We start from the raw sequence: 24,405 nt of genomic DNA, 5'->3' as shown, positions 1-24,405 counted from the left end.
GAACCTGGATCCCCCGCAAAGGCAACACGTACTCTTAACAAGTGACCCAGCTCTCCAGCCCCTCCCCACCACTTCTCTATCCTGGCAGCCCTTAAATTCTCAGGGTTGTGGAAAACTTCACTGAGGTAGTAGTGATGGGTAGTTAAGACTGAAGCTTGTCCAGTTTTCAAGACCTTCCTTTATTTCCTGAGATGAATAAATAAGTCAGTGGCTGGGGTGTGGGAGGTGAATACACACAGGAGCTGTCAGCATGCACCTGGCGGAGGCTATGGTGGCCCCACCCCTGAGGGGACACCTCTTGTCCTGGGCGGGGGCCAAAGCCCGCAACCTCCCTAAGAAGAAACTGTCTTTGAACGTCACACACTGTAATGCCTGCCAGGCCCCTAGGCAAGGTTCTCATGGCATCAGCTTCAGGGCTTCTTTTTAACCCCCAGGGCTAATGGGGTCCTGGGCTGCTCAGTAAGGCAGGTAAAAGGGTGTTTACCCCAGTCTCAAAGAGAAACCCCACTGCCCCAGGTGTCCAGCAGGAGAGGGATATGACCTCTGGGGGCATCCTGGGTGGGAGGAAATCCCGTAAGTGGTGGCAGGGATTATCTACCCTTGATGAAGCCCTCCAGCACACGGTCGCTTCGCTCTGACAACCAGTACCCGGTCATGGCTGCCACGGCACCAATAAAGATGGCAGTGAACACCAAGTCCCCCTTAGCAGCCAGTGTGGCCAGGGCACAGATGATAACACCAAAGAACATCTGCTGCAGGACCACCATCTCATCTTCCGTCATCTCCGCGAAGAAGCCCGCCGGCTCTGCAGAGGAGGTGTGACATGTCAGTGCCTTATTCCTGGCAGTGCCCGGCGCTGCCCACAACCCCCACACACTCATCACCGCTGCCCAGCCCACCTCGGGCACCAAGCACACAGCATCATTCACTATTCAGAAAGCCTCCGCAGGGGCGGCTGAGACCCTGCCACCCTAAGCTTGAAGGAAGCTGATAGGTGGAGGGGCTGCCCTAGGCTTTGCAGAAGACTGGTCCCACTGGACAGGAGAAAACGTGCTGGTTCTCTTTCTACCTGGGATTTGAGGAAATGCAGTCTCAAAAGCCAACCCTGAGAACAGACGCAGGGACCAGGGCTCAGTGAAGCCTCTTTGGGTGGTCTCTTTGGGAGGCAGTGAAGTGGAGCCTGGAGGAGGTGCTTGTCTGCTCTCCTTACGGTCCGGCCCGGCCCAGCCCAGCCTCCCACCCTCCCTGCTTACCTGGGATCTGTTCCTTCATGCAGACACCCTCCTCCTTTCTGTAGCCCTCAGCACAGACACAGCGGTAGCTACCCTCCGTGTTCTCACATTGCTCATTCTCTCCTGGACACACCACTGTCTCACACTCATCCACATCTGCGGCGGAGGAGGGACGGAAGAGAGGAAGGAGTCAGTGTGGACTGGCGTGACTCCCCACTCGGCACCCCAGATTGCATTCCACTCCCACTGGGACTCATGTGGCACCCTCCTTCCCTGCCTCTCCCACACTCCAGCCCCCACTGGCACGAGACTCACCTAGGCACTTGGAGCCCACCTGCTGGTAGCCACGGCTGCATTTTTTGCAGCGGCCTGGCCCTGCTCCCATGCAGCCCAGGCAGGCTTTTGCACAATCTGAAGAGGAAAGGGCGGAGGGGAGGGGAGGCAAAGGTGACCTCAGGGAGCTGAGGGCTCTGGAGCCAGAGATGGCAGCAGTTTGGAGGAAGCGACATCTCCTGTCCCTCTCCTCCATCCCAGCCTCTCCCTTCAGCAGCGGACACTGACCTCGGCACTCATAGGAGCCTTCGGTGTTCACACAGAACTGGTCGGCTCCACAGGTGGCTTGCTCCGTACCACACTCATCGATGTCTGTGGAGAGGGCAAAGGGTGGGAGTGTCACTTGGCAGGAGCAGCAGGGAAACTGAGGCAGGACTGTCAGGAGTGGACTTGCCTCTGCTCACAGGCGTGGTAGCAGCTGCAAGCTGACAACCGGCTCTGAAGTAATCACGCAGCGGGACGAGCAACGCCCAGCCAGAGACTCAAGTCAGTCTGCCCTGCAGCTAAGCTCTGCCCTCGGATGAGGATGGAGATGGGTGTGACATCTACCTTCTACCTTAGCCTTAAAACAATCAGCCCCTTCTCACTTCCTGAGTGCTGAGATGGGAAGCAGGAGGCGGCTGTGACTCAGCATCATCCGTGGGGTTTATATTCAAGGGGATGACCACAGATAGAGGGGACCTGGATCCCTGAGTGACGGACAAGACAGAGCTTCACTGCTAACCTGAACCACTCACATCAGGACTGTTATATGAGAAAAAAAAATTTTTAATTTATGAGACAGGGTCTCTTGTAGCCCCAGCTGGCCTGAAACTACTATGCCTCCAAGGAGGACTTTTAACTCCTAATCCTCCTGCCTCTACCATACCAGTGCTAAATCCAAGACATGCATTACCATAGCTGGCTTTAAATTCTCATCATTAAGAAAGAAAAAAAAAACAGTTATTTCTCATTTTCCTGCATATATGTGTATGCGTATGTGTGTGGGTGCATTCACACCACAGCACACGTGTGGAAATCAGAAGACATCTTGCTGGAGTTGGCTTTCTCCTTTCACCGTGTGTTCCGGGGATTGAACTCCGGTCTTCAGTTTGGCAACAAGCACCTTTAACTGCTGAGTCATCTCACTGCTGAGCCCACTCTAGGTTTCTGTTGTTGTTATTGGTGTGTTTTTGTAAGATTTGGTGAGCTAGGCAGGGTGGTGCACGCCTTCAATCCCAGCACTCAGGAGGCAGAGGCAGGTGGTTCTCGGAGTTCGAGGCCAGCCTGGTCTACAGAGCAAGTTCCAGGACAGCCAAGGCTGCACATAGAAACCTTGTCTCAAGAAACTGGAGGGGGGAAAAAAAGACTTGGCCAAAGTAGCACCTCTTCCAAGAAGGCCTTCCTGATCCGTCACTGGCCTGCGCTAACCTGGGTCTGGACATGCATCTTCCACGGCACGCAGGTCATTCTGCGCTGTAAAGCCCCGGCTTGCTGCCCTTCCAGCCAGGCTGAGGGTTCCATGTGAATGGGATGGCACCAAGTCCAGGCCCCACCTGCGTTCCCCACTTACCTACACACTTGAGATGGTGCAGGGCCCAGCCTTTCTTGCACTGCAGACAGTGGGATTCCTCCGGTCCCGTGCAGCGGGCACAGGGACCAAAACACGCTGGGTAAAAAGCAGACGGCATGAGGACGGGCAGACGGGTATCCCGGCTGCCCCTGCCCCACACCACACCTTTTGGCTACCTACCCGAACATACCAGGTGGCTGCTGTTACGCTCCGCCTCAAAGTAGCCAAGGCCACACTGGCCGCAGGCCTCGCCCCCATAGCCGACTTGGCAGTCACAGCGCCCGCTGCCCCCTCGAGTCCCTTCCCCTTCACACTGCCCGTAGCCACCGCAGGGCCTCTCTGTGCCCCCAGGACATGCTGTGGGCAGACATCAACTGGGTGAGCTCTTAGATGCAACACTGTCATCCGAAAGAACATAATTTTCTACATGGTCCTAAATATTTCTTGGAAAGGAAAATTAATTTTAATATCCACATATTCTGTCATAAGCTATATGAAATAGCCTATTGCAAAACAATTTGGTAAACTTTTCATTTATTTTTATTTTTATTTACCTTTTTTTTTTTTTTTTTTTTTTTTTTTTTGAGAGAAGTTCTCACTCCTGTAGCCCTAGCTGGTCTAGAACTCACTATGTAGGGCAGGGTGGCCTCAAACTCAAATATTCTTCACACACACACACACACACACACACACACACACACACACACACACAGTGTTTATGTTTGTATTGGAGATGGACTCCTCAGGAAGTCCAGATAATTTATCTGAATAGACTTTGAACATCCTCTTGAGTACCAGCATTCCAGGCACGCACCACCACATCTGATAAATCTTTCCTAACGGCTGAATTGGTCATTCCAGCACCTAGCCCTTTACCCATTTACTGGAGAAGTAGTTCTAAAGAGGGCTAGGAGCCTGGCATGGCGGCGTGTGCCTGCAATTCCAGCAGCACCTAGAAAGGCTCAGTCAGGATTATTACAAGTTCAAAGCCTGGGCACGCAGATAAAACCCTGTCACCGTAAACAGAAACAACACCAGTAATAAATAATACAACAGGACTATACTAAGTTCAGCCCTTGCCTTGGGGCTGGAGAGGAACAGGCACCAACAATGGGGGCTTCAGGGCAGGTGCCCGCCTCTCCCCAGGTCTGACCAGACACGAGAAGGAAGGAGGCAGGGGTGGGGCAACGTTTATTTAATACCTGATACCAGCCACATTGCACCAGGCTAGCCCTGTGTTTCACTTCCCAGCCTGACCCCATTTGTTCATTTCAGGCCTGAGAGGCAGGCCAGGGCACAGGACTGGAGATGTTACCCGAGTAACCCTGCTCTCACACAGCCCGGCCTGGCTCCCTGGCCTCAGCAGTCTGCCCCCCACCCCCAAAGAGGACCAGGAAAGACTCACGCAAGCAGGAGGGCCCAAAGGTGCCAGAGGGGCAGCACAGCTTCAGGGAGTCGGAACAGAGCCACTGGAAGAGGTCTGGAGCTTCTTGCTGCCTAAGGCAGGGGCAGATGAGGTGAAGGGGAGAGAGGGAGCTGAGACAGTGTCCGAGCGGCCGCCTACTCCTACCTCTTACTGAATCTGTAATTCAGCCCAACGTGGGCATGTGTCCCAGACACCACGTGACCAAGGCCCCTTGCCCACTTGGCAGAGGGGTAAATAGGCCCAGAATGGGGGCCTGATACCCACACCAAGTCCTTAGATCTAGGTGTGGAAGACAGTAAAAAAAAACGTATCACCAGGGCCTGTGTCAGCCCCCGACAGGGACCCCTCCCCCCCCCCCCCCCCCCCCCCCGTCACTCACTTGTGAAACCACCAGGCTTCCACCAGCTCCTCACTCAGCTCCAGCAGACGATGGCACTCGAAGTCTGACTTACTGCACACGTCCTCCAGGACCTCCACCAGGCGGGTCTCACTGAGCAGACAGGACCGGGGCGTCAGGGGCACGCTCCACTCCACCCACCTGCCCCCCAGCTCCCTCCACTTTCCCTCACACTGTGACAATATCAAGGAAGAGGCCATGGGGCATTACTAACAGAAGGGCCACTGGCTCTGGGAATCAGACAGGCCCAGGTCAGGAGCTAGATGTGAGATTTTGTTTTCGTTCCTCACCTCTGGCCCCCCACAACTTTAGTCAGGCTGTCATGATGTCACCCGGGACGGCCTAGAGCTCTCCTGCCTCGACATCCCACCCCCGTGTTGGGCACACTCCTTTTTGTTTTCGTCTGTCAAACAGAAACAGTAACACCTCTGCCGGTAAATCCCGAGTCCTCCGTTCCCGACTCTGGCCTGGGACAGCCACGCTGGGGAGATAGGACTAAAATCACATTATGGTATTTTTAAAGGAGATGTCACGGGACTCCAAGGGGCGGGTTCCCAGGGGTGGGGTTAGAATACTACCAAGGGGAATACCCCCACCCCTCCTGCAAATATCCGATCTCCCAAGCACGGGCAAGGGTGCAGAGAAACCAGAAGCCCTTCTGTGCTGTAAGTGGGGGTGCAAGACGGTGCAGTCGGTTAAGTGGAGCCCCCGTGACTCAGCAGTCCTGGCCTGGGCACACACCCAGAAGAATGGAGAACAGCTGTTCACACACACACACTTGTGCACAGATGCTCACAGCCACAATGCTCACAGCGGGCAAAAGGTAGACAACAACCCAGCTGCCCATCAACCAATGAAGGAAAATGCAGCGTGTCCACTCAGTGGGATAGGATCAGCCCTAAAAGGAATGAAGTAATGTGCTGCCCAGATCGCACAATAGGGATGAGCTACGGAAGAAGCATTGCGCTAAGTGGAAGGAGCCTGGCACAAAAGGCCACATGATGATGTAAGACTTCAAAGGAATCAGAAAATCCACACAGGTTTCTGCATGATGAGAGCATATTAGCAGCTGCCAGGAGCATGCGGGAAGGGGCGATGAGGAAGAGCTACTTAATGGGTACAAGATTTCTTTTTGGGTGACGAATATGTTTTAAAGCCAAATCTGGTAGCATACACCAGTACTCTGGAGGCTAAGGTAGGAGTCACTGAGTTAGAGGCCAGCCTGAACTACATAGGGAAACTGTGCCACAACAACAACAAAATAAATAAATAAATAAATAAAAGTTCTGGCAGTAGACAGTGGTAGTTATATAGCAGTGAGAATGTACTAAGTGTCCCTATTGGTGTGTTTGTTTGTTTGTTTGTTTGTTTGTTTGTTTGTTTGTTTTGTCATATAGCCTAGACCGGTCTTGAACTTGCTATGTGGCCAGGTCCAACCTTAACCTTCTGCTTCCATCTCCCCACTGCTAGAATTACAGGCATGCACCACCATGCCTGGTTCTATCAGGTGCTAGGGAAGGAACCCAGGGTACTGTGCATGGAAGACAAGCACTCTCACAGCTTGGCTACATTCCCAGACTGGTAAGTTCTTTTATGTGTATTTTACAATTTTAAAAAATGAATATGCAAACCAGGTGCGGTGGCTCACCCCTGTAATCCCACCACTCGGGAGGAAGAGGCAGGAGAGATCAGGAGTTCAAGGTCATCCTCAACTATACAGTAAGCTGGAGGGCTGCCTGGTCTACATGAGACTATATTACAAAAACAGAATTTTTATTATGTAAAATACGACGTGGGGCCTGGGGAGATGACTCACTTGGTAAAGTGTCTCCCACCAAGCATGAGAACCTCAGTTTAGCCTCCCAGCACCCAGGTAAAAGCCAAGTGTAGCATGGTTGTCTGTAAACTCAGCACTGGGTAGAGAGGGGGCAGAGACAGGCAGACCTGTCTCCAATCCAGCAGAATAATCAAGTTAGTTTCAAAAAATAATGTGGGACATCCAGACATGGTGGTTCATGCCTTTAGTCCCAGCACTCAGGCAGAGGAATTTCTGGATCTCTGAGTTTGAGACCAGCCTGGTCTATAGATCAAGTTCCAGAACAGTCATGGCTACAGAGAGAAACCTGTCTCGAAAAATAGTAATGATTAATAATAATAATAATAATAATAATAATAATAATAAATATGGGATGATGGAGAGAGTTCAGTAGTTAAGGGCACTGGATGCTCTTCCAGAGGACCCGTGTTCAATTCCCAGCACCCACATGGTGGCTCACAACTACCTGTAACTCCAGTTCCAGGAGATCTGACACTTTCTGGCTTCCACAGGCACTGTATGCATGTGGTCTACAGACACGCAGGTAAAACATTCATATACATAAAATAAAATAATTAAAATAAATAAAATGGACACCTGGAGTCAACATACTGTGCACCACATATATATGTGAACAAACACAACCATGTATACACACAAATACATAACATAAAAATTAATTATACTACCTTGTCAAAAAAAAAAAAAATTGCCAGGCTGTAGTGGCACACGCCTTTAATCCCAGCACTCGGGAGGCAGAGCCAGGGGGATCTCTGTGAGTTTGAGGCCACCCTGGTCTACAGAGTAAAATGTAGGAAAGGCACCAAAACCACATGGAGAAACCCTGTCTGGAAAAAACAAACAAACAAACAAACGGAATTAAAAATAAATAAACATGATGTATTACATCATGTATTGAAAGGGTCTGACACAGGGCATACTAGAGAGGGTAATTTAGTAAGGCAGGAGGAGGAAAGAAAGAAGAAACTGGGGGCTGCTAGGATGGCTCACGAGGTAACGGCACCTGCTGTAACTGCCACCATGGCAGAGGACCTGAGTCTAATCCCTAGGAGCCAAGGGGTGGACAGAAAGAACTGACTCCTGAAGCTGTGCACATGTACACGTGTATGTACACGTACACACACACACACACACACACACACACACACACACACACACACAAAATGAATGAATGAATAAATAAATAAATAAAATGATAAAAGTTTAAAAAGAACCCAGGTGTGGCGGCACACACCTTTAATCCCAGCACTGCTGGGTAGAGGAAGACCTATCTCTGTGAGTTCAAGGCCAGCCGTGACTACATCGTGAGACCTTGTATCAAAAGTGGAAAAAAAGAAAGAAAAGGAAAATAGGGCTGGAGGGATGGTTAAGAGCACTGGCTGCTCTTCCAGAGGATACAGGTTCAATTCCCAGCACCCACACACATGGTGGCTCACAACTGTCTGCAACTCCAATTCCAGGAAATCCAACACTTCACACAGATGTACATGCAGGCAAAACACCAGTGCACATAAAATAAAAATTAATTATTTAAAACACGAAAAAATATATAATAGAATAAAACAAAAACTTTTAAAGAAAAAGAACCCAGAGCCATTATAAAGCCAGAAGTGCCCTTGGTATCAGCGCTTTCCTAAACGAGGAAATGGCCAGAGTTACAGAAAAACAAACCCTTTCCTTCCTAGTGGGAACCATGGTTTAACCCTTTACCACAGCACCAAGATCAGGCAGGGAGGCTCTCGAGAAGAACGGAAACAGTAAGATCCAACAAGCAGGCCGAACTCCGACACTTTGCCGGCCCCTCCTTTCAGTGACGCTTTGAAAAGCTGGAGGGCCTCTCAAATTCCTGCTTCTAGTCCTACCTCTCTCCTGAACTCTGGGATGAGATGGAGGCTTCCTGGGTGTTGAGAGGCCATCTCACCACACCTTCTGACCCCACCCCTGCCCACGCCCTCCCTGCAGTCTTGCTTCCTCAGAAAATACCTGCACACTGCCAGGGGTCTATATTACTTTCTCTCGTGCCCCGTAAGGAATCCATCAACTGATGATCTCCAAAATATGCTCAGATTTCAACTAGGGAGCACTAGATCTCGCTGTATCCACTAGTGGATGTCTTGCTAGCTCATGCTGCCTTTATATGTAGACTGCAGAAGCTTACCCACCAGCCAGCCCCAGCTGCCCTCCCCACCCCCTCCCTGCTGCCCTGGCTTCCTGTACTTGGTTTAAGTGTGAGTGACCGCTTCATTTAAGACCCGAGGCTGGAAAAGATGGCTCAGCAGTTAGGAACATCGGCTGCTCTTGCAGAGGACCTGGGTTCAATTACCAGCATCAACATGGTGGCTCAGAACTGCCTGTAACCTCGGTTTCAGGAAGTCCAATGCCCTCTTCTGGCCTCACATTCAGGACAAAATCTAAACTCCTTTCTGCAGCCTCTTGCTTACTCTACTCCAGCCACTTTTGAGAGAAACTAAGGTCGGCCCTGCTACTTCAGTGAGGCGTCTGTTCAAATGGACCATCCTGATCACCTCCCACCCACCCTCCAACCTGAATTTCTGTTCTTCCACTGACAGGTGATATGTACTGCTTATCTACTTTACTAAAATGTGAGTTTCACAAAGATGGGGCTTGGTTTCCTTGTTTACTGCTGTTCTGCAGAATGAATGCTTCCCAAGAGAATCTATTCCAGCCAATCAGCAGAGACCAAGAGCTGGGACCTACACCTCCCGGCCACCTTACCTGTCTTTGTATTTGGACAACTTCTCTTCCTCCCAGGCAGTGTTTCCACCACCAAAGTTGTCCCGGATGGTTCTCTCCAGACCCTGGATACGGAAGAAATTGGGAATGCTCAAGTACAGCACCTGACAACATTCTTTTTGTTTTTGGAGACAGGTTTCTCTGTGTAGCCCTGGCTATCCTGGCACTTACTCTGTAGACCAGGCTAGCCTTGAACTCATAGATCCACCTGCCTCTGCCTCCCGAGTGCTGGGACTAGAAGCATGTGCCACCACACCCGGCCTAACATTCTAACATTCCACTATTTTATGTTATTGATCAGGAAACTGAGGCACTGTGAAGCACCTTACCCAAAGGCCATACAGTTAAAGCAAGCAACCCATATTGGGGCTAGAGTCCATGCAGATTTGCATTGAGAGCTCCCTGCTCTCTGCTAATGGGCCCATCCCTCGAGGCACCCACCTTGTTGAAGCTGTCCACCAGTGCTCGGCAGGTATGACATGGATGGGGCTCAGCTCGGGGAGAAGAAAGGGGAGGAGGAGAGGGCTGGAGCCAGACAGGTCCCGGGAGACTCAGAAACAGGCTCAGGCCACAGAGCAGAGATGGGACCAGGCCCCTTAGGGGCTGTGGGGCCATCTTTTCCCAGGTTGGGGACGTGCAGATACAGGTCAAGGGGAGGGTTCACTGGAGAAGCCAGGCTGTAAGGAGGAAAGAGAGGGAGGGTTTGGTTCGGAGGTGCCTTGGGGCTGAAAGCCCCAGACCTACGTAATTACAAACGAGGACGAATTGGGGTACTGGAGGCTGAGGCGCTGGGAGGGGAATGGAGCCTAATCTACAATTCCCGAAGAGAAATTATGTCTCCGTTACCGTAGGGGCAGGTGGCCGGGATCGCTGGCAAAAGGCTAGGCGTCAGCCCATGGTTTTAGGGTCTCAGTGAGTTATTAGGGGCCAGAATTAGAAAGGGTCAGATCCCAAATATTTCGAGAGAAAGCCGGATGGGCGGTCCTGGGGGAGGAGCCCGGATCCGGATATGAAGAGAAGGGGTCAAATTCAGAGCCTCTTTGGAAGACGGAGAAAAGGCCTGCAACAGGCCGGGAAGGATCCAGACCCGGCTAGACTACAAGGAGAAAAAAAAGTCCCCGCCCCCGCCCCGGGAGTTGTGGGCCGAGTCTCCTAAACGCCACTGCCTCGGTAAAGTACCACCTTCTCCAACGCCGCAGTCAGGAGGGCGGGGCCTTCTCACAGCCAATGAGGAACGGCCATGTGCCATTGCGTCACCCCCACACCAACCAACCAGAAGCGGCGCCGGGCTGCACCTGTCCCGGCTTTAAAGGGCCGCGGGGTTAAAGGCTCTGCTTGCTGTTAACTACGACATACACACGAGAGCTACTCGGTTAGGCTAACTGCGTCGGTCTTTATTCGAATGCAGGGTAGGATCCCGGGTCCCATACTTCGCCGCAGCCCGGGGCTCCCGAATGCGAGGTGCAGCTGTCCAGGGCGGCCCGCAGGGCCTGGGCCACTTGCTCCGCCTTGTCCGCGAGCCGCCCGGGGCGCGGGGCGCAGCCTCCCTGCAGGACATCCAGGAAGCCAGGCAGCTGCGAGGGCAGGGAGAAGAGCGGCGCAGCACGGAACGGGGCCGGCACGGCGTCGGGGTGCAGCAGCCCGTCGAAGTAGACCCCGACGTAGCGGCCGGCCACCCGGCCTTGCAAGAAATCGGGCAGCACGCAGCTGAGCCAGGAGGCGAGGGCGTCGTGCGGCCCTGATTCCACCGTCTGATGTTGGAGCCACTGCTGGCACTGCGCCGCCGCCGCGGGCGAGAAGAGCAGGACCACTACGCCATCCTCCTGCAGGGTCCGGTGCCGCTGCCCGTGGAACCAGGCCAGGGCCCCGTGCGCACTCAGCTCGCGGCGGCTCCACAGGTCCACGGCCACGCGCAGCGGCAGCTTGCTCAACGCTGACGCCAGCGCGCCCACCAGACGCTCGTAACCCGCTCCGTCGGCGGAGTGGAGGAGCAAGGCTGTGCGGGCCCTGGGGGCCGCTGTCGGGAAAGCAGAGCCCATCAGGGTGACCCTGGACCTGCCTTCCCTCCACCCACTCGAGCCCAGCGTCACCCTTTGAGGCTGTCCCTGGGAAACCGGGACAGGGAAGTGCTCACCTTTCACGCGGTCCTTTTTTAGAAGGAGAAGGAAGAAAAGTGCAGCGACCAAGAGTAGGCAGACCAGCCACACCAGGACCCAGCGCTTATGGATGTCTGGGATAGACGGGAGAATGGGCTAGTTAGTTAGAAACCTTACAACTCACACTCCGCTTCACGGAGGAGGGAAACTGAGGCCTATAGACCTGAAGTGAATTGCCCCAGAGTCACAGTGTCAGAGCCTATGCACTGAAAGAGCTCCATCTATCTGGGTGACCTACCTCAATTCTCATGTCTGTAAATTTGGGATAATGGTACCAAGTGCATAGGGTTGCACGTAAAATACATAACGGTGCCAGGCCTTGTAAGTGTTTAAATGACAGCTGATATCCCGTAAGCGGGTGGCAGGCCCTTCACCTTGCCGTCTTGCATGACTGCAATAGCCTCCTGACTTCAGTCCATTCACTCTGGGTATCCAAGATCTGTTTAAAACAGCTTTATTCTAACCCTTGAGGAAGCTGGTGTTGCTGGGAACATAAAATCCCACATCGGTCCTGGGCCTCCCATGACCCTCTAGCCACACTGACTGCCTTGGAAACTCAGAAATACACTCCACAATCTTAAAATAATGCAGCTTGACCCCCTTTACCTAGGTCAGACTTCACAGTGAGGCGGGGACCTTTCCCCTCACCCCCAACCCTTCGTCCCACCTAGACCAGGTCCCCACTGTGCTCAGCCACTGCACTGACCCTTTACACTGCTTAGTGCTTCAATAGCGTGCACGATTGTAAGATCACACTTGCAAACATTCAACAGCTCAGACTTACTGGGTGTTCTCGGCTCTGTCCTCTTAGACTTGTGTTGGTGAGGGCTGGGATTCCTGAAAGTGTGTTCTCGGTCTCTATGTGTCTCTGTCCCTCCACTCGCCATAACGCATGTGTGGAGGTCAGAGGACTACTCAAGGGTCCCAGGGAACTCAGGTTGTCAGGTTCGGTGGCAAGTGCCTTTACCGGCTGAACCATCTTTCTGCCTGTTTGTGGTTTCCGAGTGAATATCTATTTGAGCCAGGCAAAGCCTCACATATGTGATGTGTAGTCCCTGTCAGCAGAGTCAGCTCCCGGTACACGGAAAGAGTTCCTGTCATACTCACACTTGTCCATGGGGCAGGCCCACAGCGCTCCCAGGTCATCATCATTCCACAGCTGTAAGACACAACCACAGTCCCCTGCTTAGTGTTCGACACCCCATAACGTCTGCTCAGCGGCGGCAGCGGCAGCGGCAGCGGCAGCAGCGTTGTCGTCTTCCAGTTCCCAGCCCCGGCCATGCACACTGCCCTGCCCAGCGCAGGCTCCTGCAAGCACTCTCTGCTTTTGCTCCAGCTGTGCCCACGCTGACCTCTGTGCCAAGTGGGGCCTTGGAAGACAGTCTTCCTCAGAACCTAACACTTCCTGGGGGCGTGTGTCGCTTTGCTGATCTCTAGCCAGAAGTGAGCACCCGAGGGACAGGAACTGCATGCTCCTACCCTTTACCTACCCTGGGCTAGACGCAAAGCAGGCAAAACAGGTAGGCCCATGCCGGGCGGCAGGACCTTGCCTGTAGACACAAGCTGTCACCAGCTCACCTGCACACACTGCTGTGTCCGGAAGTCTTGCAGCAACTGCTCTCCCAGGTGAGCCGCTCTCTGCCAAGTCAAGGGAAGGGGGATTGTCACCTGGGGCAGCGTGCAAGGAGCAGAAGTGTTTGTCAAGAGGAGCTGGGAGGCTTGAGAAGCCATAGAGAAGGGGCAGACGGACGGACGGACGGACGGACACACACACACACACACACACACACTATCCCCAGAGAGAGTACTGGGCCTGGCAGAGCAATGGCAGAGTAGAGGAAGTGGGATGGAATGAGAACATGAGGCCACGGTCGAGAGGGAGCTGGAAAGGTCTGGAGGAAGGCTCCCTGGTCCTCACCGTAGAGCCGTTGCTGGGCAGTGCTGTGCAGCCACCGGCTTCCAAGGCACAGACTGCTGTGTTGTTTGGGCCAGTTCTCACCTCCACTAACAGCATATCATCCTTGAAGGGCCCCAAGGAGTCTGGGAGGGGTGAGAGGCCGTTCTAGTCAGACCCACCCGGGAGTTGCCACCTGCCTTCCTCCCCCCCCACCTCACCCCCCGACCGTCAGCCCCGGGAGCAGTTCCTCCCCGGCTCACCCCATTGCAAGGTGCCCTGTCCCAGCCACCCTCCAGCCCCACTCACCAGCCCACAGGCACTCTTGGAGCTGGACCTTCTCCCAGCTGCTCACCTGCTTAGAAGGAGCCAGAGTTAGGAGCGCTAGCAAAAGCCAGAGCCAGGGCCGGGAAGTCCACAAGGAAGGGAACAGGCAAGAGGAAGCCCAGCAGGCCGGCTCTGCACTCTGGACCTGAGGTTAGGCACATCTGGGGTCAGGCGGCAGGATTAGGAGTCGCCCATCTTTCTCAGAGCAGGCCTTGTGAGAACACCTGTGCTAACGGAGCTCACAACCTTACCGCTCTTCCTGTCCTGAGTTAGCACCTAAAACACCCATCTCCCATCACCTGACACCTCAGAGGAGATTCATTCAGCCTCACCCAGTCACCCACTGGAGGTCACAGCCTCCGCCCTGCCCCATTCCTTCGCCTTTCGCCACAGCACGGATGTCACTTGAACACGCTCAGTTACACATCTTCACCTGCCTTCGTTAGAAATAGGTTCTGGGATGATAGCGACAGTTGTCGGGTTTGTTCACGGACAAGTCTGTCTCAGAGTGGCTGGCACATATAGATAGTCAATAAATCTGTTTTGTTTTGAAGCAGTCTCAGTCTTTAGCCTAGGCTGGCCTGGTATTCACTACACAGCTCAGGCCAGGGTGGCCTCAAACTCCGGGCAGCACATCCTCCTGCCTCAGCCTCCCAAGTGCTAGGAAAGTAGGCATGAGCCACCATACCCAGCTAAATCTTAAATGAGGGCTTTTATTTTTTAATTTAAAATTTACTTTATTTTTTGTTATTATTAATGGGTCCCTGTATGATGTGTGTGCTTGGGGGCATGAGTTCCCAGTAGTGCATGTGGAGGTTGTAGCTTGGAAGGAGAATTGGTGCAGGGTCCCACCCTCAGCCCAGTGCTTTTGATCACCATTCTGACCTGGACACAGAGGTTGGGGTGGCTTCTCAGCAACGGGAATTCATGAGGCTTCTGTGGAAGGCAGGGAAGGAATGAGGTCACGAAGGGAGACCCTGGGGTCCCCTCTCTCTTTCCACCCTGGGTCTGCCTTTGACCTCACATTCATAGTGACATTCTCCTGGAGCATCGGTGGCACAAGTGGCTGGCAGGGACCCTGGTCTGGTGCCTGCCAGCACAGTGCCATCTTGGCCCGCAGAGAGCATGGTGCATCTAGCTGCCATGTCCCTAAGGACAGCAGCCGCAGCCTGGCCATGCGCCAAAGGTTCCGGTGTGCTCGGGGATCTAAAGCAGAGGGCCAGGGTTACTAAACACAAATCAGCCTTCCACACAGCCCCCTGCCATAAGGGACTCACTCACCTTCCCGGAAGGGGCAGAAACTGGTCCTAACAGAATCTGGCTCCAGGGGCCACACCTGGGAAGAAAATGGGGGCGCTACTAAGTCAGCTCAACCCAGCCAACCACCCATGATCACGTGTCAGACCCTACTGGGTACTAGGACACATTCACTGAGGCAGGTTTCACAAGCACTCACCAGGTTTCTCACCCCTTACAGAGCTCTGGAGGTGGGAATGGGGATTCTCTGAGTAAACACTGCCATTCGCACTTAGAACATCTTCTCTCAACTTTTGGAGGGGGGTGTTTTTGTTTTTCTATTTTGAGACAGGGTCTCACTACATATCCCTGTCTGGCCTGGAGCTCACAGAGATGCACCTGCCTTTGCCTCCTGAGGGCTGGGATGAAAAGCATGCACCATCATCTCTGGCTTTTCACTCAGCTTTCACTGAGTGCCTACCACGTATCTTAGCAGTATGGCATACACACGGAGCCTGAGATTATTAATCTTGATTCACTTCACAACCATGTGTGAATACCAACTATGGATCCAATACTGTGCTAGGTTTTTAAGAGTACCTACTATGTGTTTAACACTATGCTGTGAGAAAATCCATTAATTTATTCATCAAATGTTTAATTGGGAGAACCTACTGAGTGATGGGCATTGAACATGGCAAAGCCGATAGTTAAATCACAGCAAACATTTCCTGAACACCTGCCATGTACCGTTGTGTTTGGCAGTGAGGATTTATTTATTCATCTATACCAACAATAATTAGCAACCACTGTATGCCAGGCCCTGTCCAGGACTCTGGCAAAGTTACTGTATTTGAATAAGATGTGCTTTGCTTGCCTTCAAGGAAGTCACAGACTCATAGTTACAGTAAGGATAAAATATGGAAACATTAGTCACTCACCCACTTCCAAATATTCACTGAGCATCTTATGTATACAAAAAGAAATTAGACAGAAGCCCAAATGTTAGAGGAAGTGACACATGGAGACGAGAAGCCGGAAGGACAAGGGGGATTGGGAACTAGGAAAGGCCAGAATACTGGAGAAGGTTTGGGAAAGAGGTGATGTGAGCTGGGAAGATTCAGTCATGTGGAAGCAGTAGTGGGAACTGCCTGAGCAAAGGCAGGGTGGGTGAGTCTTGGTCAGCAGCTCTGCTGGATATAACAAACTCCTCATAAAGGAGAACTTGGAAGAAAGTCTGCTGGGAAAGGTTCAGTTGAGGGAAAACTAGGGAGCCCAGAATGCCAAAGAGGCACAGGAAAGGGAAGTGGGGGTAGAGGCTATTGACAGACTACAGGAGAGATTATAGAGGCCCCAAATGAGCAGAGGAGGAAGAGGAGGGAGGAAGAACGAGCAAGAGGTCAAGGGAATGAATGGGACTTGATGACTAATTCAATGTGCAATCAGAGGGAGTGGCTGCAGTCAACATATTTAAACCTAGATGTGGCACCCTTCTTTACAACAGCCCTATAATGGTATAGTTTATCCAGATTGCAGATAGGAAGCAGAATCAGGAAGGCAGTGGCTTGTCCAAGGTCATACGGCCAGTAAATGGCAAGAAGGATTCAAGTTCTTTAAGCACATAGCGTATGTCTTACCCTTCACAGGAACACCAAGAGGAACAGTCCTGTGGATAAAGGACCCCAGGAGCATTCTGGACACATAACAAGCAGAAGGCACAGGACAGCAAGAGTAAAGGGACAGCCAGCCACCCAAAGGGGCCATGGTCTCTGCCTCAGAGTAGGGAGAACAGTGGCCCTAGAAGATTTGAGGCCATCCATCTGTACCTCCCTATCCCCATGTGCAGGTGGATTCTGCTCCTACCTGAATGCAGAGGCAGGGAACCAAGTCGGTGTGGTTTAAGGTAATAGTCTGTGGTCCAGTCTGTGGGATGAGCAGACGGAAGGAAGGTAAGAGAGGATAAGGAAGAGGAATCGGGGAAGCCCAAAGCTGAGGGAACCAGGCAGATAGACCCCCTCCCCGCTCCCCACCAGGGCCCTCTGCTTTGGGTGTGTCCTCTTTAACAGTTTGCAGGCATCCTTAACACAGGCATGAGCACAGGGTGAACGTGGACCTGGAGGAGAAGCCTCACCAGGTTTTTGTGCTTCCAGGTTTTGAGAGGACCCTGAACCTGATCCCAGTACAGTAAGAGGCCAAAGTCCTGCTCCTCAGAGACGTCCAGTACCAAGCGAACATTGTCACCATCTGCAGACACATTGAGCCAGGGCAGGGCTAATGGGAGCAGAGAGGAGAGAAGTTCAGACTCCCTTTACCCCTTCTACACAGCCAAGCCTGGGCCATACTCACCAGCTGTCCCATTGGAAATTCCATCAAACCCTCAGACTGGGAGGCCCTTGGAGGACAGACTGTGTCCCCATCTCATACCAGGCTTTGTCCCAGCCACAAGCCCAAAGCCAAACCCACAGAGGCTCCAGCTTGGACAACTCTTCTTCCTCTGCAGCCAGTAGAATTCTGCTACCTCCTTAATGCCAATGCTTTCCCTAGACTCCACTTATGCTCCACGTAGTAATGCCAGTAAAAGTCCTTGTAACAAGATTGTAAAACATCAGTAGCAAACTTCTGCCCTCCGGGGTTCTCCCATTGTGCTGTAAGCCTGTATTTAAGACCTCCTCCCTCCTTCAATAAATGGCATTCAGCATTAAAAAAAAAAAAAAAAGTCCTTGCAACAGCTTGCAAGACCTTAACCCGCCTAGTTTCTGACCTCTCTAACCTCATCTGTTAGTACTTGTGTCTTGAACGCTTGGCTGCCAACATATGAGGCTCCTTCATATTCCTTAAGCACACTGGACCTTGCTCTTGCTCCAGGGCCTTTGCATGGGCTGTGCTCTCCCTATGGATCTCTCTTGTCTCTCAAATACAGGGCTCCTCCTTCACATCCCTCACCACCGTGAGGCTATCTCACTACTGCAACTCTCAACCTTCCCATCCCTCTCCCTTGAGTTTTCTCCATGACTCTAGTCTCCATCTACCTTACGGTATACTTTACATCTACACAGATTTACTGGATCTTCCCTTAACCCTCCTCACACCCCAATTCCCAGCTCCATAAGGATGAAGGTTTTATCAAGTTTGCTTATTAAGTTACTCTATGTCTTGTACAGAATAATTATCCAGACAATAGTTGTTGAATAAGGAAAGCAATCACCACTGAGTGACAAGATGAGATGCCTGATGTGTTCTGTTTTCAACTCTAGTGCCTGCAGATCTTCATGGAGTGCCAAAGAGGAAGGCCAAAAAGAAAACGGAGTTGAAAAGAAGAAAAAGGAGAAGAAGATTTCATAGTTTAAACACTGCCACAGAATTTACGCCTTCATCTTGTCTTGTGCTAGTTGTAGAAGTCTATACACATGTAAATACTAACACAACTGGCCAGATGTGATGACGCACACCTGCAACCTCCACTAATTGGAAAGCTAAGGCAGAAGGATTGCAAGTTCAAGCCTCGTGTAGACCACCTACAAGATCCTGTCAAAACCAAAACAACCTAACTACACAGCCATTTCACTGAAACAGACATTAAAACCAGCGTGCTTGGCTGGACACAATGGCCACATTCAATCCTAGCACTTGGAAGGCAGAGGCAGGTAGATCTGTGGGAACATGAGACCTGCCTGGTCTTTAGAGTGAGTTCCAGGCTACCAAGAGCTACACAGTGAGACCTTGTCTCAAAAAGAAAACAAAAAATCATTGCACATAAAACTTTTTTGTATATGCTATATATGCATGATAAATTTTCTTTAAAAGAAAATGTAAAACTAAAGTAACATTAAGCTGGGTGGTGGTGGCGGCCCACGACTTTAGTCCCAGCACTCAGGAGACAGAGGCAGGCAGATCCCTGTGAGTTCAAGGCCAGCCTGGTCTACAGAGGACAGCCAGGAGAAACCCTGTCTTGAAAAAGCAAAAAAAAAAAAAAAAAAAAAATCAAAATCTTGACTTTCTGGGTTCCTATTTCAGGTTTAATATGGTTTCCACTTTGATCTATGAAGAAGGCACTATAATCTTGACAGTGCTTTGGCCCACTATATGTTCCTAGTGAACATGTTTACAAGAAAAAGATTCGTTTTTATATTTCCAATGTCTGGCATAGATGAAATAACTACTACAGTGGAATGAATGAATGATGGGCCATGGCCTGTGACTCTGGAATGTGGCATCCCAGAGCTGAAGTCAACCCCAGGTATGCATTGTGTGAACTCCAGACCCTTCTCCTCCCTCCACCCAGCCCGCTGTCCCTAGCCCCTACCCCAGCAGCTCTGGATGCTGTCCCGGACTTCAAGACCCCTGCAGTCTGGGGAGAGATCACAGAAAAACCTCCAGTGGGGCTGAGGACCAGGGAAAGAAGGGAGGCAACCCAACCCTTGGGGAGATACTGAGAGGGTCTGCCTGTGCCCTGAAGACCACCCACATTTACACGGTACAGAGCACCCATCCCGGAAGCTAGAAGCACACGGAACTGACTAAGGAGGGTACCAGCTCAGATCGCTGCCTGAAAGTGATGGGACTAGGAAGAGGGGGCGTGACCAGAGGGACCACAGACTAGGGGACCAGGGCTTCGGGTCACTTACCAGGCAGCTGCTGTGTGACGTTGAGTTCTTTCTGGTACCTGGGCTGTGTGTAGGACCAGATTCGTACCTCGGCCCCAAGACCAGCCTCGAAACAGTCAAATACCGCAGAGCCCTATGAGGAGAAGGTGGTAGAGGGCTGGAGATGGAGGGTTCAGAACCCAGGCCAAGATCTTGGGCTCATGTGGGTGGACCACTCTGCTCACCCATTGGCTCCCACCACCCACCCACCCCCGTCCCAGGACAGTTTCTCTGTGTAGTCCTGACTGTCCAGGGAACTTGCTCTGCAGACCAGGCTAGCCTTGAACTCACAAAGCTCCACCTCCCTCTGCCTCCCAAGTGCTGGGATTAAAGGCATGCACCACCACCACCACCACCACCACCACCACCACCACCACCACCCAGCTAAGTTTCTTTTTTTGAACAGGTCCCCCGTTCTAAAGCAGGTCTCTTCTGCAGGTTTGGGATTAACCAGGCTGTCTGAGTTGCTGCCTACACCTGCTGTTGTGGGCCCCTTGGCTAGAGGGAGGCTTATTAGACACACTAGTGCAAGCCCCTCAGTGGTGCTCGTGGCTGCACTGTGAAGTAAACTGAGCTGATTTTAAAAAAAAGTGTGTGTGTGTGTGTGTGTGTGTGTGTGTGTGTGTGTGTGTGTGTGTGTGTGTTTGCATGTGCCACGGCACACATGTGGAGTTAGAGGACAGCTTGTTGGAGTTGGTTCTCTCCTTCCACCATGTGGGTCAGGCTTGGTGGCAAGTGCTTTTTTATGCACTAAGCCATCTTGCTGGTCCCCCAAGCAGTTTTCCCCGTCCGTGGTTTCCCAGCTGGGGACCAGAAGCTGGAGTAGCAGGAGTGGTTCTGTCCCCGGAGAGTTAGACTTTCAGCCAGGCGGGCCCTGGGAGGAGTCCCAACACCTGTCCAGGTGCACACACCATGGTCTAGCATGATTCTTTTCTTAGTCCGAGAGTCCAGTGAAGGCGGCCCACCAGCCACCCCTCTCTGGGCCTCAGTTTCTCCAGCTAGAAATGCATAGCTCATGGGAGATTTCAAAACGACAAAAGAAAAGGAAATTAACTTACTAATTCTCTTCACCGCTGGGCATTCCCTGAAGTGTTTTACAGGCACCAACTTATTTAATTTGCTCAACAATCAAAGGAGCTATGACTTGTTTTTTACTCTCATGCGTGTGGGTTTTGCTGGGAATCAAACCCGGGACCTTGAGCATGTCAGGCATGCTCTACCACTGAGCCACATTCCCAGATCTTTGTTCTTATTTTAGAAAGTCACCAAGAGCTTGAAGGGACATTTCATGGAGGAAGTTATAAACAGCCAATAAGCAGGTAAACAGTGTCTAACTTTCTCAGTCATCAGGGGTATACAAATTAAAGCTGTAATGAATACCAAACTCAGTGGCATGTTCCTGTAGTCCTAGCACACTTAGGAGAGTGAGGCAGGAGGATTTCAGTCTAGACCACACAGCAAGATTCCATCTAATAAAAACCAGGGCTGAGGGTGTAGCTCAGCAATAGACTGGCTTAGCATATACACAGGCTTTGATTCATCCTCAGCACGCCCCTCCCCCACATCCATACACAGAAATCAACAACAAAAACACCAGCACTGGGCTGTCTAGATGCTACCAAGCTTGACAACCTGAGTTCAATCCCCAGGACCCTTATGGTAAAAAGGAGAAAACAGACTCTAAGTTGTCCTCTGCCCTCCATATGAAGCCCCCAGGATACATGCATACCTACCTACCTACATACATACATACATACACAACAAATAAAACAAATATAATTCAGAAATACAAACACTACCACCACACATGTACACACAAATCCCCAGTTACAAACCATGACACACACACAGCTAACACTGAAATGTTAAGATGCCAAGGGTTGGCAAAGATGGAAACAATTGGAAGCCCTATTTGCTGCTGGTGACCGTATGAAATAAAACTGTCCCAGATAACTGCTTAGTGACTTCTCACCAAGCCAGACACGTGGGGCAGGAGTGTCCTCACCCTCATTTTATAGACAGAAAAACCACCACTAATGGCCGAGAGGGCTCACTGCTCAGCTCAGATCCCGGATCTAAAGAAACACTGCGGGACAGTGTGGCGGGAGTGTGGGATTCAGAAGGTAGCTCAGCAGGAGAAGCATGTCACGTACCACAGACTGGCCTGGCAGCACCAGGGCGGCAGGCACCTGCACCTCCAGCAGCGCACAGCGGGTAGTGGGGTAGGCCTGGAAGGAGAGCACCACCTGGGCCAGGAGAGATGCTGTGGGCGACACATGGGTCAGCCAGGCCGTGGGCCGGGGGCAAGACCCTGCCGAGAAACAGCGGTTCGGCCAACTGGCTCCTCACCGTTTCTAGGCTCCTGGAGTTCCCAGTCAGACTTTTCTTCAGGCTCTTCCCAGGCCCCTGAAAGGAAGAGAAGAGAGAAAAGCCCACGTCAGACATCTGCCCCGGGCTGGTTCAGGCTTCGATTCCCTTCCAGGAATGCCATGGCTGGTAAGCAAAGGCCTGGGAGAGCAGGCTGGCCTAGGGGTGCCTGGGCAGTGTCTTAAACAATGCAGATGCTCACGGAGTCTGCAACCCTCATGCCCTTTCCCAGGCACTCACACGTGTGCACACACCGTCTCAGGATTCCCCACTCACATGTGTGCACACACCGTCTCAGGATTCCCCACTCACATGTGTGCACACACCGTCTCGGGATTCCCCACTCACCTATGTGCACACAGTCTCAGGATTCCCCACTCACATGTGTGCACACACAGTCTCAGGATTCCCCACTCACATGTGTGCACACACAGTCTCAGGATTCCCCACTCACATATGTGCACACAGTCTCAGGATTCCCCACTCACATGTGTGCACACACTGTCTCAGGATTCCCCACTCACATGTGTGCACACACCGTCTCGGGATTCCCCACTCACCTATGTGCACACAGTCTCAGGATTCCCCACTCACATGTGTGCACACACAGTCTCAGGATTCCCCACTCACATGTGTGCACACACAGTCTCAGGATTCCCCACTCACACGTGTGCATCCTCATTCACACGTGTGCACACACAGTCTCAGGATTCCCCATTCACATGTGTGTACACACTGTCTCGGGATTCCCCACTCACACGTGTGCACACACCGTCTCGGGATTCCTCACTCACATGTGTGCACACACCGTCTCGGGATTCCCCACTCACACGTGTGCACACACCGTCTCAGGATTCCCCACTCACATATGTGCACACAGTCTCAGGATTCCCCACTCACATGTGTGCACACACAGTCTCAGGATTCCCCACTCACATGTGTGCACACACAGTCTCAGGATTCCCCACTCACATGTGTGCACACACAGTCTCGGGATTCCCCACTCACATGTGTGCACACACAGTCTCGGGATTCCCCACTCACATGTGTGCACACACTGTCTCGGGATTCCTCACTCACACGTGTGCACACACAGTCTCGGGATGCCTCACTCACCATGGACAGCCAAGTGTACAACCACACGGACACAGAGGGCACAGTCGGTCTCCTGTGGGCACCTCAGCACCAGCTCCGTCTGCAGGCGGGTGGGCACCAGCACGGGGCCTGAGGCAGGCTCGATGCTTCCAGGCAGGCAGAGCACGTCACCATCTGGGTGTGAAGGGTGGAGGGTGGCCAAAGCTGCTCAGAGCCTGGGTTGGCTTCTGATCGCTCCCGAGGGCCGGGGAGCTAGCTCGAGCTAGCTGAGGGTGAACCATCATCGCCTTCCCTTCAGCTAGCCTGGAAGTTCTCTCTGTCAAAGTATCGATACTTACCCCAGAGGTGGCAGGAAAGACCCTGGGAAGGAAGGAAAAGTCAGCGACATCCCCGAACCTCAGCACCTTCCCTTGCTTGACAAGATGCCTACCTCCTTCTGGGGCTCCCCATCCTAAGCCCTCCCCTGAAGACAAGACTAATCCTTGTCTCCTGTCCCTCTGCTCTCTCCCATCAGCACCAGACAGACCAGACAGGGCGGTTCTGACAGAGGCAGTGGCCAGAGTCAGATGAGGGCTTTGAAGAGGCACGGACTGAACTCTCAGCCTTCCCCAACTTCCCAGGGCCCCAGACTCACTACAGAGCAGCGTGCAGTGTCGTGAGGATCCACGAGCCTCTCCAGAGAAACCACCGCAGGGCTCCGGCCCAGTGCCAAGGACAGCAGGAACCAGGACATAGGCATCTTCCAGGTGCTAGACAGCACCCAGGCCTGAGGCCCTGTCCTGCCCCCCCAAGGGGGGGCAGACACCCCACCCCCGCTGCCAATCAGCCCTGTGTCCCCCGGGAGAGAACAAGGGCTAGAATTCCTCTCCAGCCATGCTTTCCCACTCGGAGCCCGGACTCCGGGCCCAGTTTCAGCTGGAGCTGGAGTGCTTTCGCTTTGACTCCCAGCAGGCGGTCGCTGTTCCCGCCCCACCCTGTCCCGTCCCTCCCACCAACTCCCGGCTTAGGAGCCTGCAGCTTTGGACTCGGGTGGTGGCCTCTCCGCCTCCTCCTTGGCAGACACCTGGCTGGGAGGAGCCCTGGGCAGGCGGCACAGCTGGAGTCTTGCTGAGTAAGGTAAGGTAACTCTTACCCCAGATCTCACCCAAAACAGAGA

The 24,405-nt window shown here is 52.4% G+C and overlaps 2 protein-coding genes across 8 annotated transcripts; both read right to left on the bottom strand.

Annotated features, from left to right (window-relative positions):
• Positions 1 to 155: 155 nt before the first annotated feature.
• Creld1 (CRELD disulfide isomerase 1) lies at positions 156 to 10,728 on the bottom strand. The gene is made up of 11 exons (XM_006994704.4): positions 10,378 to 10,728; positions 9,973 to 10,208; positions 9,514 to 9,596; positions 4,923 to 5,033; positions 4,523 to 4,614; positions 3,298 to 3,474; positions 3,118 to 3,213; positions 1,794 to 1,877; positions 1,548 to 1,643; positions 1,254 to 1,388; positions 156 to 805 (listed from the first exon to the last, which is right to left on the bottom strand). Exons 2-11 carry the CDS (start codon positions 10,144 to 10,146, stop codon positions 591 to 593), a joined length of 1,263 nt encoding a protein of 420 aa, XP_006994766.1. The 5' UTR covers positions 10,147 to 10,208; positions 10,378 to 10,728; the 3' UTR covers positions 156 to 590.
• Positions 10,729 to 10,904: 176 nt separating this feature from the next.
• On the bottom strand, positions 10,905 to 24,015 carry Il17rc (interleukin 17 receptor C). Of its 7 annotated transcripts, none has more exons than XM_042273830.2 (18): positions 23,884 to 24,015; positions 23,588 to 23,609; positions 23,271 to 23,423; positions 22,137 to 22,193; positions 21,941 to 22,050; positions 19,770 to 19,881; positions 19,448 to 19,492; positions 17,276 to 17,415; positions 17,008 to 17,067; positions 15,190 to 15,244; positions 14,933 to 15,114; positions 14,794 to 14,844; positions 13,891 to 13,936; positions 13,606 to 13,727; positions 13,266 to 13,355; positions 12,795 to 12,846; positions 11,666 to 11,761; positions 10,905 to 11,548 (listed from the first exon to the last, which is right to left on the bottom strand). In XM_042273830.2, exons 1-18 carry the CDS (start codon positions 23,986 to 23,988, stop codon positions 10,926 to 10,928), a joined length of 2,121 nt encoding a protein of 706 aa, XP_042129764.2. In that variant the 5' UTR covers positions 23,989 to 24,015; the 3' UTR covers positions 10,905 to 10,925. The 7 variants fall into 7 exon arrangements, with proteins under 7 accessions (XP_042129764.2, XP_015843659.3, XP_076423718.1 ...); XM_015988173.3 differs by having other exon boundaries at positions 13,266 to 13,325; XM_076567603.1 differs by having other exon boundaries at positions 10,905 to 11,761.
• Positions 24,016 to 24,405: the final 390 nt, after the last annotated feature.

This window comes from Peromyscus maniculatus, chromosome 3 (assembly GCF_049852395.1).
Source record: "Peromyscus maniculatus bairdii isolate BWxNUB_F1_BW_parent chromosome 3, HU_Pman_BW_mat_3.1, whole genome shotgun sequence".
NCBI lineage: Eukaryota > Metazoa > Chordata > Mammalia > Rodentia > Cricetidae > Peromyscus > Peromyscus maniculatus.
This window is presented reverse-complemented; position numbering and strand designations above follow the sequence as displayed.

Bases quoted from the DNA above. Each gene is read 5' to 3' on its own strand.
- Creld1 (XM_006994704.4), bottom strand. From the start codon at position 10,146: ATGGCCCCACAGCCCCTAAGGGGCCTGGTCCCATCTCTGCTCTGTGGC. The intron at 3,475-4,522 runs GTGAGTCTTTCC...GTCTGCCCACAG, and splicing joins CTTTGGGCCCTCCTGCTTGC to CATGTCCTGGGGGCACAGAG. The intron at 1,389-1,547 runs GTGAGTCTCGTG...CCTCCGCCGCAG, and splicing joins GGTGGGCTCCAAGTGCCTAG to ATGTGGATGAGTGTGAGACA.
- Il17rc (XM_076567603.1), bottom strand. From the start codon at position 23,988: ATGCCTATGTCCTGGTTCCTGCTGTCCTTGGCACTGGGCCGGAGCCCT. The intron at 17,416-19,447 runs GTAGGGGCTAGG...TGCTCCCATTAG, and splicing joins CAGCATCCAGAGCTGCTGGG to CCCTGCCCTGGCTCAATGTG. The intron at 11,762-12,794 runs GTGAGTATGACA...CGTCTATCCCAG, and splicing joins GGCCTGCCCCATGGACAAGT to ACATCCATAAGCGCTGGGTC.